The 14,232-nt window shown below is 38.0% G+C and overlaps 1 protein-coding gene across 2 annotated transcripts in view; it reads left to right on the forward strand.

Moving 5' to 3' along the window:
• LOC127446359 (divergent protein kinase domain 1A-like) overlaps positions 1-14,141 on the forward strand; it is a 59,343-nt gene extending 45,202 nt beyond the window's left edge. For both annotated transcript variants that reach the window (XM_051707246.1, XM_051707247.1), the window contains exons 3-6: positions 5,256-5,390; positions 5,638-5,745; positions 11,643-11,819; positions 12,324-14,141. In XM_051707246.1, coding sequence (XP_051563206.1) covers positions 5,256-5,390; positions 5,638-5,745; positions 11,643-11,819; positions 12,324-13,136 — 1,233 coding nt within the window. In that variant the 3' untranslated portion in view covers positions 13,137-14,141. The remainder of the gene's footprint in view (positions 1-5,255; positions 5,391-5,637; positions 5,746-11,642; positions 11,820-12,323) is intronic.
• Positions 14,142-14,232: the final 91 nt, after the last annotated feature.

A 14,232-nucleotide genomic window follows, 5' to 3' on the forward strand; every position in this document is an offset into this window, starting at 1 on the left:
CAATTGGCAACTTTGGCAAGGACACCGGGGTTACACCCCTACTCTTTTTCGAGAAATGCCTTGGGATTGTTTTAATGACCACAGAGAGTCAGGACCTCGGTTTAACGTCTCACCAAAAGACAGTGTCTTTTACAGTATAGTGTCCCAGTCAATATACTGGGGCATTATGACCCCCACAGACTACAGGGTGAGCACCAACTGCTGGCCTCTCTAATACCTTTTCCAGCAGCAAACGTAGTTTTCTGCAGAAAATCTCCTATCCAGGTACTAGCAAGGCTCAAACCAGTTTAGCTTCAGTGGGTAACCAGGTGAGAGCAGCAGGGTGATATGCGTAGTTGTTTGTTTTTGCTAATGTTACTTTGGGTGAGTGTGTTTGCTTTAAGAGCAGCTTAAACAAATTCTGCATACAGGTGGCTTAGTGTAGAAAATGACATAAGAGTTTGAAGCTAGAACCTGATTCCTTCCAAGCACTCCACAAAATGCTACCACACTGAGTGCCTCACACAACACAAAACAGTAGATACCAGAACCATGCTCTCTCATTCCCCTACTGCAGGCTATCACACGTGGCTACAAGGCCCCATTTCCTTCTCTTCATGCTGGAGGAGAGGTTCTGTCAGCTCAGATTTTTCAGATAAGCAAATGTCAGGCCACAGAGGGCTGTGATGGTGCTGAAATTAGCTGCCCATGTGCTACCCTACTCACTCAAATATTTGCTTGTAGCTTCAAGGGAGTTTTGACTCCAGCTCCTTGTTTTAAATCTTTTCTTCCTTTCCGACAATGGCTCTCTCTCAAACAGTTGCAAATATTTTATGTGCTACACCTTATTTGCATTATATGCTGTGTACCCCAATGGCAGAGTGTGGAATATTCCAACACTGAGGCAGTTGTACCTGTGATTTGTAACATTAGTGCTTCACTTCTCACGTACCAAGGAACAGTGTTTTTATAAGTAAATTGAATGTTTTTTTCTACATTTTCTAAGCAACTTACATTTCTGCCCAGAGGAAAACTGACTTTATAAGCAAAGCACTCTGTCAGAGAAACCTGGTGCCTTGTCTAATGGATTTTAAAGTATTTGCATCATCTTGTTGTTTCATAAATGCATTTGTGAAATAGTCTTACACTATTGCTTTTAGAAATCCAGGTGAAAATGTTATATTTCCTGAAGTGCCCTTAGTGGTAAGGGGGCTATTTATAGAGGATCACACATTCTCTCTGGCTCTTAAGATGATAGTTTCCCACTGCTCTGTGTTTCTTTGGTAAGTAACTGTGTAATATGGAAGATCTGCTCTGCGCTGGAGTCCTGCTCATGTTTCTTTTCACAATACTGACTATTCCTTATATATCAAACAAACACAGACAGAAACTATTGTATTAAATTTGTTACTCACAGGCATTACTGTCATGTCCAATATGCAGTAGTTAGCACTGCTCCATCTTTCAATATACAGTACTGTGCAAAAGTTTTAGGCACTTGTGAAAAATGTTGTATATTGAAAATATTTTCAAAAGTAATGGCATAAATAGTTTTGATTGATCAATTAATGTCATACAAAGTGCAGTAAACATAAAAAAATCTATTTTGTGTGACCACCCTTGTCATCAGAACAGCACCAATTCTCCTGGGCACACCTGGACACAGTTTTTTAAGGTTCTTGGCAGATAGGATGTTTCAAGCACCTTGGATAATTCACCACAGATCTTCTATGTGTTTAGGCTGTCTCAATTGCTTCTGTCTCTTCATGTAATCCCAGACTGACTCGATGTTCAGTGGGGGGCTCTGTGGGGGGCCCATGCCATCTGCTGCAGGGTTCCCTGTTCCTCTATTCTATTCTGTTTGCAAAAGAAATCTTTGGGAATCTAAAATCTATATTTTCTATTAACACACTAAAGCAGAAGATAAAAATAACCATGTAAAGACAAATGTTTTTGTGAAAAATCTTAGTCTGTTTCTTTTAAAGTCTGACTTATAATAGTTCTCAAAAGAATCCTTAGAGAAATGTGCTGAACAAAACATATAATCCCACACTGACGTGTTCAGGAACTTCGTTTAAATAAGCCACTTATATCTAACGTTGGGTTCTTTTACAAGGCCATGAAGAGATGCAGTTTTTCCACAACCAGGAAAACAATGTCTGGTGACCTCGTTTCGCTGGGCCCTGACAGTCGTCAGAAGGGGGGTGGGGGGAACGTTGTTTCTCTAAGGGTGTACTCACACTAGGCAATCTGTACTGTGCCTGAGCACATTTGACCCCCAAAGTCCAGTTCGTTTGACTAGTGTGATCGCTCTGTACTGTGCGCGGGCACGGTACATTGAACAGTGCCTTGACCCGCTTGAAGAGGTGGGTTTGGACACGGTTCAGTTGGCTCAGGCATGGTACGCATCTAGCGTGAACGCTAACCATGACCGAGCACGGAACTTGAAACATGACGTCAATGATGTGACTGTGCAAAGGGATCACTTTGGTCTACGGCATAGGTGCAGTGTTTACTGGAAATTTGGGCAGACTAGATTATACAGGAACAACTGGATACAACACACAAGAACACACAAGAACTCTAAGATATTTGGTAAAATTTGCGACTATCTTCGTGCTCGTGGATACCAGAGAACCATTGCGCAATGATGTGACAAGCTGAAAAAACTGCGAGTTCAGTATCTGAAGGTACGGAATGCACTCCTTAAATCTGGCAGCTCGTCGGACGAAAAGGATAAATTCCAGTGGTATGATGTTGTCGACAATTAGGTATGTGAGAGGGCTGTGTGTCACCATGCCCCAAACGACTCAAAATAAGCCTCAAAGTAAGTAACATTAATCCATTGTGCCCGGAACGTTAAGTGAGTTATGTGAGTGCAGGCCAGTGGGGCAGTGGGTAGGGGGTACAATCGTGCTTGGGCACAGTATAAGGCTACCGGGCCTAGTGTGAGTACGCCCTTAGACCATGCGCTACATGGACAGCTTTTGCCGATGTGCACCATCTCTGTGTTTACATCAGCATCTCCTACTGAACGTGTTTACAAACACGTCGTCTCCCTGGGAGTTCAGGGCCCCCCTGTAGTTAATAAGGCCCTGGGTGACCATACTTGACATCTTGGTTAAAAGCAAACTACAGTACTAATAGTACCACCTTCAGAGTTGAAGTACCTCAGTCACTCTATCAGTTCACTGCAACAATTAGGTATGTTGTGGAGGCGGGGCTATTCAAAAATAATGCACTGTGATGTTACAATGTAGCCATTTTCAAAATGAGTCGTTTTTGCAGAGTAGAAACAATAAATTAGCTTTTCAGACTGGAGAGGAAGTTTTGAGTTCTGTAACTTACAGTATGTTTTTATAGTACAATGACATCCTGTATGTCAAAACATCATGGAAAATTTGATTCCTCATGACATGAACCCTTTAAGACCCCATTTCCGCCTGGTATTAAGATGCATCTCGGAAGACACATCGCTATTTACACCTGGTCGCTTAAATGCGTCTCCTGTGACCACTTTTGTTTGGATTTGGAGGAGGGGGTCTCTACTTTATGACGACATACATCAGTCACTATGTCAGTGTGTTACTGCATGATAATAAATTGCAACAAAGTCAGAAAAGACAAATAGTCAGACACAAAAGAAGACCAGTGAAGCTCTCATGATTGTGTATGTATCCGCATTTTTTTTTTCGCATCTTTTTCTCCCAATTTGGAATGCCCTATTCCCAATGTGCTTTTTAAGTCCTCGTGGTCGCATAGTGATTCGCCTCAGTCAGGGTGGCGGAGGAGACGTCAACCCGCGCATCTTATCACTTGTATGGCTTGTTGAGCGCTTTGCCACAGAGACATAGCACGTGTGGAGGCTTCATGCCAACCACCGTGGCAACCACGCTCAACTCACCATGCGCCCCACCGAGAACTAACCACATTATGGCGATCACGAGGAGGTTACCCATGTGACTCTACCCTCCCTAGCAACTGGGCCAGTTTGGTTGCTTAGGAAACCTGGCTGGAGTCACTCAGCACGCCCTGGGATTCAAACTACTGAATTCCAGGGGTGGTAGCCATGCCCCATATTTATCTGCTTTTTAAACCCACTAGTATTGGGCAAAGTTTAAACCTGTTTTAGCGCAGCGGTTGATTGGCATGGGAGGGGTGGAGCTTCACTGCTGCCGGGACGCATACAGGACGGATTAGCATTTACACCTCAAATGTGATGTTGTCACATGTATTTTTGACCACATTTGTATGTGTTTTTTGTGATCTGATCACAAAATGTTTTAGACCCTGTTTAGACCTGTATTAAGGGCTGACCACATGTGATCGGATCACCCAAAATGCATCTTAATACCAGGTGGAAACGGGGTCTAAGTGTACTGTCACTTTCTAATCCATCTCTTTGAGATAACTCATTACTCTCTGTTTGAGAACTGAAATCTTTCTTATTTCTTTAGGGGTGGAGATTAAGCTATTCTTTTTATCTAGCTCTTATCTCTATCATTGCAGTGCAACCTCCAGCAAATTGTACTGGCTCATAATAACATCACATCAGCATACTAGCATTTCCAAAATTGCCTGGTGCTAAAATTTGACCTTCACTACACAGTCCAAAAGAATCAAAGTGCTGTAGCACATGTAGAAAAATAAATATTATTAACTTGTATTAAATGCAGAATTTGAATATTCTAATAATATTGGGTTTTGCCTATACAGCTTTAGTAAAAAACAAAATTGTTTTGACTAATTTTGAATGGACAGCTTTTTTAAGGACAATACTAAGACCATCAGAATGAGAAAATTATTATTACCTAAATTATTGTACAATTTACAGTAAGGTTCTATTTGTTAACATTAGTAAATGCATTAAGTATTATGAACTAACAATGATTTTTTACTGCACTTATTAATCTTGGTAAATGTTCATTTATCAGTATACAATTGATGACTGTTAGTTACACCATAATGCATTAACTTATGTTAACGTATAAAAAAAATTATGTTAAAAATGTATTGGTATATGTTGAGTTTAACATTAAACAAGATTAATAAGTTCAGTAAAAGTATTGTTCATTGTTTACAAATACAACCTTATTGTAGTGTTACCACCATATTATTATTATTATCTATTATTACATAGTTATTACTATAGTTTTATCATCAATCACCCTTGTGTGTTTTTCAAATAACTTTTGGGGATATTTTTTGTTTGAGAGAAAATTAAATATACTTTACAGGCACCATTTTTTTCTTTGTTCCTCTCTGTTTATGCGCAGGCCCGGTTCTCCTACCTACACATGAAGTACCTGTTCTTTTCCTGGCTTGCTGTTTTCGTGGGAAGCTGGGTGGTGTATGTGGAATACTCATCTTACACAGAACTCTGTCGTGGACATGAGTGCAAGAACTCTATTGTGAGTTTTTAGTTGTAATGCTTAACTAGATTGAAAAGCCTAAACATCATTTAGAAAAGGGAGTCATCTAGAGGAGAATCATTGTAGAACACATTGACTAAAGAAATGGGTCAGGCTTGAATGTCCATTTAAAAAAATTAAAAATTAAATGGGTCAGGCAATCTTGTGGGAGTTACATGTCATAGAATAAAAATGAATAATGCAGTGTAAAGGTTGATGTATGTGTATCTACATGTCTTTACTCCAGTGCGAAAAATTCCAGAAGGGGATGATTGAAGGCTCCGCCTGCAACAGCTTGTGCGAGAAGGGCAGTCTTTACTTGGGGAAGTGTCTCTCTGCCAAACCCAGCAATCAGGTCAGAGACACTAGACTGTAGTTGCTCCTTAAAGGTGATGTTAGTTTTTTTTTTTAATGTTGAAATACTCTTTCCTAGCCCAGCTTAACAGGTTGATTCACTGTGGCTCTGTGGCGCTTTCAACATTGATGTTGGATGATGAATATTACACATAGCTAACTAATATTGGCATTATGTTCATGCTGTAAAGCTAGAGGAGAACTGGATCTCCCAGCTTAGTCTGGTTTCTCCCAAGGTTTTTTTTTTTAAATCACACTAACCAAACCAATCCTATGGAGTTTTTGTTCCTTGCCAAAGTCTTTTGGCTTGCTCCCTAGGGGCTTAAAGACTAAAACATTAAGGAATGATTTTCTATTTTTTCAATGAAGCTGTACACTAGGGGCTTCCGGATAGTTAAGACATTACAGTAGTTTTTTCTGTAAAGAATTTCTTTAAAATGATTTGTATGGACCCTTTTCACAGACCTGTTATGACGCATTTCCGCCTTCTTAACAACGGAAATGTAGCAAACCTTTTTATATTTCCAATTTTATGTTATTAAAAAATCAGTTACCCCAGCTGCGATGAGACTTCTAACACAGCTGCTGAGGGAGACAGAACATTTTGCCTATTTCTCTCTTCTTACTGCTGTTATCCAGCTCTCTATATTTTTATCTTCTTTTAGAAAGCTGTGAAAGCATAATCATTGAATTTTTCTTTTGCTGTTGGAGCAAACAAGTTGGCAAAAATTACATTAGTTGTGGTCTCCTATTCAGTGCCATTCAAGTTTACCCTACTATCCATCTACTTCTGCTCTCCAACAGCTCTCCAACCCGCATATGTACAAAGGGTCCATTGTGAAAAGTATTCTATACCAGGGTGTCTTAACCTTTTGAAAACCAGACCCACTTTTGGGTCGCGACCTAGTGGTTGAGAAACCCTGTTCTATACAAATAAAAATGACTTGGACAGGGAAATGGTCATTATTTATGCTTTTCCAATTTGTGATGCTTAATGATGCTTTGTCTGTTCAAAATTGTTCCAGTTGTGTTCAGTATTGTTTTCTTCCCAAGTAAGTGCTCATCATAGTAAGCTAAGCATAGTAAGTAATGATACTTTCTGTAGTTTGTCTACAATAAAATTACTTACATAGCTAACATAACATTGGGTCTCATTCATGAACCGTGCGTACTTTGTTGTCTACAGTAAATAGCTTGCTTGTGTCAGGATGTGTCCCAGAGGAGTTAAAGACTGCAATAGTTCAACCGCTTCTGAAGAAGTCCTCATTAGATTCTTCGATTGCTAATAACTATAGATCAATCTCTAAATTACCATTCATCTAAAAAATAACATAGAAGGCAGTTGCAAAGCAACTGTTGGAGGTAGTGAAGGATAACAATATTTTTGAGAATTTTCAGTCAGGTTTTAGAGAAAACCATAGTAGAGAAACTGCCCTTCTTTGTGTGACCAATGACTTATTGATGGCGGAGGACGCTGGAGAGTGCTCCATTTTAGTGTTGCTTGATTTAACTGCAGCGTTTGATTCAGTTGATCATTCAGTTTTAATTGATATATTGAAGAGATTGGTGGGAATATTTGAGGATTTTTCGATTGGTATGTTTCCTATTTGTCGAATAGGAAATTTGTAGTGTCTGTAAGAGATGAGATTGTTCAGTTAATTGTGGTGTTCCGCAAAGAACCCTGTTAGGGCCAATATTGTTTTCTCTATATATGTTTTCTCTTGTTCTGTAATACATTTTCATTGCTATGCAGATGACCTACAGTTATATTTGTCATTGAATCCCAATGATCTAATTTAAATGCTCTTCAAGCATGTATAGCTGTTATAAAACTCTGGATAGCATGTAATTTCTTCCCGTTAAATACTGATGAAACAGAGGTTGTGATTATCGGTCATGGTTTTAAAAAAAAGTCAGATTGAGTCGGCACTTAATCAGGTGGTCCCGAATATTCAGCAGGTGGTGAGAAATTTGTCAGTCTATTTTGGCACAAATTTCAATTTTGAATATCATGTCAGGACATTAGTTCAGTCTTTAAGGAACATTTCCCAGGTGAGACAGCTTTTGAGTTTTAGGGATACAGAGAAGCTTATTCATGCTTTTATTTTATCTTGCCTTGATTATTGTAATGTCCTGTTTTCAACTTTAAATCAACTCACTTTAGCACGGCTGCAATCAGTGCAAAAATGCTGCAGCTAGACTTTTGACACGAACTAGTTCTTTTAAACATATTACTCCAGTTTAAGCTTCTTTGCATTGGTTACCAATTCATTTTAGGGTTGATTTTAAGGTTTAATTCATTACATATAAAGCATTGCATGAGTTGGTGCCAGATTATTTAGCAGAACTTTTAAGAACTTACGAAACAGTTAGACCTCTTAGATCTTCTTGTCATGAACTGTTGGCTGTTCCAAGATCCAGATACAAAACTAAAGGTGATAGAGCTTTTGTAGTGAAGGCCCCTCGATTATGGAACAGCTTGCCCTGGGATATTAGATCTGCTGAATCTGTGTGTTTTTAAGTCTGGTTTAAAAACTCATTTGTATAGACTTGCTTTTACTATTTTGAGAATTTTTGTGTTTACCTTGTGTTTTACTGAGTGTGTTTTGATTTTATGTTTTGTGAAGCACTTTGTACTAAATTGCTGAAAAGTGCAATATAAATAAAGTTATTATTATAATAACTATTTGTATTTGTGCATCAAATCTGCATACAGACGTTTTCACGCAGAAATCATGATTCATCAATAAGTTGGCACTACAATTGTTTCTAAATTTATGAAAAAATGTTGTACCAACTGAAACCGCTTGTACGATATACGATATATAGCTCGAGCTGTGTTCTGGATCTGCCTGTGCGCGCTCAGTTATGAGAACGCACAAACATTGTAGGTAGCCAACTCAATGCCCTGGGATGTGCTTAGATGCAGCTTGTGGAATAGAGGGCAACAGTGCCCTCACACATTTTCAGCCATCCGGATTTTTCCCATAAATTTTTTTGCATAGGCTTTTCATAAAATCCTCCATAAAAGAGTTGTAAACCATAAACAGAACCAACCAGCTCTGAGGTGAATCACAACATTACAAAATTTGGTTTGAGGCAAAAAATTATTTAAAAATCAGACAAAAAGTAAATGGTACAAGACTGAGTACTTACCGTCTTTCACAGGGGCACTAATTATAATCCCATGAAGCATTGCGTATGTTGTCATTGAATAAAAAACAATGGGAATATATAGAACTGTTGATTTTAGGTTGTTGATTATAAGTATTGAAACAATATATTTTATGTTTATTGCATGCCCTGATGAAAGCAGACCGTCTACCGATATGTGCTGGCTTTTTAATGTTTCTTGCCCAACAGAATAATTTTGTATACTATTGGAGATTGTGTGCCTTTCTCATTCTCTACTTAATTTTGATTTTGATAGCAGCCCCAATCCTTTTGGATATCTTTTTTAAGCCAAGGCAGCAGTCTTCCATTTGGCTTCTTATATTTGTTCATTGCATAATATTCAGATATGTACAAAAATATAAGAAGTTTAAGGGTGAAGGGAGACTGACTCGATTGCATAACTGCTATCACAGTATGTCATTGGAGTGGGCGGTCGCTCCTAGGCTCATTTCACAGGCTTTGTTGGCCGCAGTTCTCTGATTGGTGAAGCTTTCTCTGCTGGACCAGATGTAGATATTAAGAGCCCTGGACAGACAGGGGAGCCCAGCAGAACTCTCGACTATTTTCCTGCATAATTTTGTGATAAATGGCCACTTCACTTTGGTAAGGTAAAATAAAGACTGCGTAATAATCGTAATAATTATTACGTAATAATCTCACGTAATAATAAAAGATGACCTAGTGATACTAAGCTTGAATGGAACGTGTGGAGCGGATTCTGCTAAAAAGCACGGCACAGTCCACAAATGGTTGTGCCTGGTTTTGTTTGCCTTTAGATATTCCAAGAGATGACTTAAATCAACATTTAAAAACATAAAAAGACAACATTTCCATTAGAAGCACAGTCCCAACTCAATTAAATGACATAATCAAGCATTCTAATATGTATGTTGATTAAATGCATTAAGCTATTTTAAGAGCTATTCAAACTTACATTTGTTTGTAAGCCTCTCTTATTAAATATGCAATCATGCTTATGTTAACATTTATTAATAATGATAATTTTTATGTAAAAAAAAAAAAAATCTCTTTAAAAGAAGCCGGTACGATGTTCTGTTCGCGAAATGATTAGGCTCGACTTCGAGCACTGCCTAATGGACCACAAGCTCAGTCTGAACCTGTGGACGATGAGGCACAAACAAATGCTCCTGCACAAACAGCGCTTCAAGCACGCCTTCAGTTAATCCAATGTCTACAGTGGCATATTATAAAATCATTGTTAGTTGTAATTCTGTACCATATAAGTTTTATATTGTGATGTTCTTTAGGCTTTTGGCTTCGGCAGCATCTTTCTCGAAACATTTGCAACTGTTCAGGTGCGGTGGTACTGAAAGCCATTATATGGAGATGGTTTAGACATGTTTTACGCAGATGCACAAGCCCCTTCATTTAGAATGATCTGGATTGATCAATATTAGAACAAGGGTAAGAGCACATTCATGTACATACAGACGTGTTGAGAATCAGCCGGAAATTTTTTGTGAGAACTTTTCCTAACCGTAGGAGCATGCAAAATCCATGCAATTAGTAGTGAATGAGACCCATTGTGTTTTAAGAACTGGCTAATGAACAAATATTACATGCACCTATGAAAAACGTCCTGCGGCAATTTAATCTGATTCATGCATTAACCTCCTCAGACCCGAGTGTAACTACTGTGTGCATTTTCCATTTTTATTTGTAACCTAATAAACATGCTAAAAAAAAATTATGGCAACATATGTGGATTAAGTTGTGAAATGTGAAATAAAACCATTTGTTATCAAATTGTTTATCATATTTCCAGGAGTGTTGGTTATTCATGTTTTTGAGACGTTACAGACATTACATCAGAAATTAGCAGAATTAATTCTGATTCAAAGTAATGGCCAGCATCATCCAATCACTGCTAACCATGTTAAAATAAAAGTATACATTATGAATTCTGAATCTACAGTATGTACTGATTATCATTGTTATCATGAGTGGTCCAAACATCATCTGCAGCCTGAAACTGAACTTTTGATAGGTTTGAATTGAAAGCACTTAGCTGCATAGAGAGCTATAGGATGCTCCCTTGCTCCCTACTTAGTGAATTACTTAACCTCCAGTGTGCTGTCTGTTTGCACTGGTCTCAGAACAGTTCGAAACGCACCTTATTTTCATTCTAACTCCATATAAAGCCTCTGAAAGCAAGATTTTTCAGCTTTCGGATGAACCCATTGATTCTCAATTTAATAATGCACAGTAAATGTAGGATTTTTAAAGAGAAAATGTGCTAAAGTACACAGTGTACATTGTGTTTAGCAGCGTAGCGCTTTGTGCTAACTTGCTCAAATTTAAAATAAAATGGCATATCGGATGAAACTAGAGACTCAATTTTTTTTTTTTTACTCAAACAGGTTTAATTGTAAAAACTTAATTAGGTTTCTTACCAGATGTAATTTTGTTGACATTTCTCCCAAAGACAAACTGTGCTGTGGTCGGCGCCATGTTGTTTGGTCACATGACTCCATGGGTCAAAAGTTTAACCCTTTACTTTATTTCAGTCTCCTTAAATGAGATCAGTCAGTTTAAATGAATTTAAATTATGCTTTGCGTTTAGCGAAGCCAAAATACAACGTCCACGCATGTGTACGCTGGGTTGCACGAGGTTAAATGCATAGAAATAATAAGTAGATGCTTTCAGATTTTTCACTTGTTAAATAACTGTCAAACTGTTCTCACACTGTCATCTTTCTACAGGTATATTCTGGCAGTTGGGGAGATATGGAAGGGATCATAAAGTGTCCCATGCAGGAGGTTCCTCATTATGATCTGGGTGTAGAATTAGAGCCCCATAAAGAGTCAGTCTTCTTTAACAGGCCAACCAAAGGGACATCTATGGAGAAATTCAAAGAGATGGTCTTCAGCCATCTAAAGGTCTCAAATCCAATACCATATTGTAATGTGCACTCATTCATTTGCAAGTACATTGAAAGCTCTGTTAATTTTAAAGAAACATCTAAAACGTCAAATTGACCTTATGTTTGTAGTCTTTCAAAAGTATTCTTTATCTAATATTTCACTGTACATATTACTTATACCTGTAGTCATTTTACTTAGTAAATTTTTATTAATGCTTAAGGAATGTGTTAGTGTGTTAATATGTATACTATATGTACACTGAAGGCTTTAGGTCCTAAGTTGTTGTAATTCATTATTTTGTCACTACATTTTATATTTTTAACCACCCTTGACCATTTTAAAATGTATGTAAATTATGCATGTTAATCCGCATGCATTTGTCTGTGCTGTCTGTTGAATAAAAAATATATATATATTTATACCCTGCAAGACCTAATTAAACCTAACATCTTTTTGCACACTGAGAATAACTGCATCTCTTCCGAACAACATATTACAATTACATTTTATCCATTGCAGGTAAAAGTAGGAGACCAAGCCAACCTACAGGATTTGGTGACCCTTGTGTTTGGAGTCACTGACAGCAACAAGGATGGTCAGATCTCCCTGTCAGAAGCACATTCAGCTTGGGCTTTACTGCAGCTCAATGAATTTCTGCTATCCATCGTGCTGCAGGATCGAGGGCACACTCCCAGACTGCTGGGCTTCTGTGGAGACTTGTATGTGATGGAGAAGGTGCCTTATGTACCACTCTATGGCGTCAACCTACCATGGATAGTAGAGCTGTGGATTCCAGCCAGTCTGCGACGCAGCATTGACCAGTGGTTTGCCCCCTCGTGGCCACGCAAAGCAAAGATAGCCATTGGTCTGTTTGAGCTTGCTGAGGATGTCTTCCATGGAACATTTGGAAGTTTCCTTATGTGTGATGTTTATGCTGCAGGGTTTGGTTACACAGAGCGCTATGATATAAAGGTGGTAGATGCAAGACACATCGTCCCTGAAGCTGCTTTTCAGGAAGTAATGCGAGAAAGGCGGTGTGAAGAGGACAGTGACTGCGTGTATGGTAGGGACTGCCTCACTTCCTGTGACCTCACAAAACACCGCTGCACCACAGAGGCGACACAGCCAAATCTGGCCAAAGTATGTATTACAATGAAGGACTATCTTCTCTATGGTGCACCATCAGACATAAAAGATGAACTGGAGAAACAGTTGTATGCCTGCATCGCTCTCAAGGGTGCCACCGAACAGATGGAAATGGAGCACTCATTAATTCTCAATAACCTCAAAACTTTGCTTTGGAAGAAGATATCACACACAAAAGACTCCTAATAAAACAGAACTAAGTTATTACTCTATATTAATTCTATACAGAACACAGGTTATATAAACAATAGACTGGGGCTGTCTGATTGAATTTAGACAACCAAGAATCCTGGAACCCAATTATTTTTTGTTGTTGCAGCATATACCAATATAGACTTTATGACGCCACGTTCCTTGCATTACTCAGTCTTGACTCGACCCCAAGTTGTAACAGCTAAGGCTGCAGAGAAATACTGCCTCTGCTAATGCATGTCCTCCACTGCAGAGAGAAAATGCCAAATTGCTATTCATCCTGTGGATCCCTGTTCAAAAAACAGACAATCAAACTGTGTCTAGTCTGCAGTTGGAAAGATATATTTAAAATTTTAGACAGTTCCATTCTTTCAATTTTAACTATAAAAAGGATATAGAGATGATTTGCTGGATTCACCAAAATGTTCAGGCTTAATCATGTTTGAAAATGAACACGTTAACAATACAGCCAACACTGAATTTTGACATTGTGGTAACACTACAGTATTTTTCTATTTTTTAACATTAGTTAATGCAATAGGTATCAAACAACTAACTATTTTTAACAGCATTTATTAATCTTGGATGTTAATTTATAATATAATTTTTCATTGTTAGTTTAAATTAGGTCATAATGCAATGTTAATATATCCAACTTCTAAATGAATTTTTTAACCATGATTAATAACTAATGTTAAATATCTTCGTGTTACCGAAACTGTTATACTGCCAAAGTGCATTTTGAATAGTTGTTTTAAGAGGCCTAAAAATGCTTGTCACTGTTGACCTGAGAGCTCAATTATATATTATAGTATGTCACACAAGCTCTTGGCTTTCACATTTTACCTTTGTTTTGTTTTAAAACAGGACTTAGAGCAACTGAAATCTTTTTCAAAATTAAGTACATTTTAACAAACTTGGACTGCATCCTTTCAGTTTCAATCAGATTAGTTTTGACTAAAACATATAGTGCTGAAACATTTATCTCAGCACTTCAAATTCTGTCAATGTTAATGGTTTACCCTAGTCAAAAATCAGGTTACTCAAAAGAAATATTCACAAATCTTGGGCTACTTGTTAAATGAAATAT

The sequence above is a fragment of the Myxocyprinus asiaticus genome, chromosome 9 (assembly GCF_019703515.2).
Source record: "Myxocyprinus asiaticus isolate MX2 ecotype Aquarium Trade chromosome 9, UBuf_Myxa_2, whole genome shotgun sequence".
In the NCBI taxonomy this organism is placed as follows: Eukaryota; Metazoa; Chordata; class Actinopteri; order Cypriniformes; family Catostomidae; genus Myxocyprinus; species Myxocyprinus asiaticus.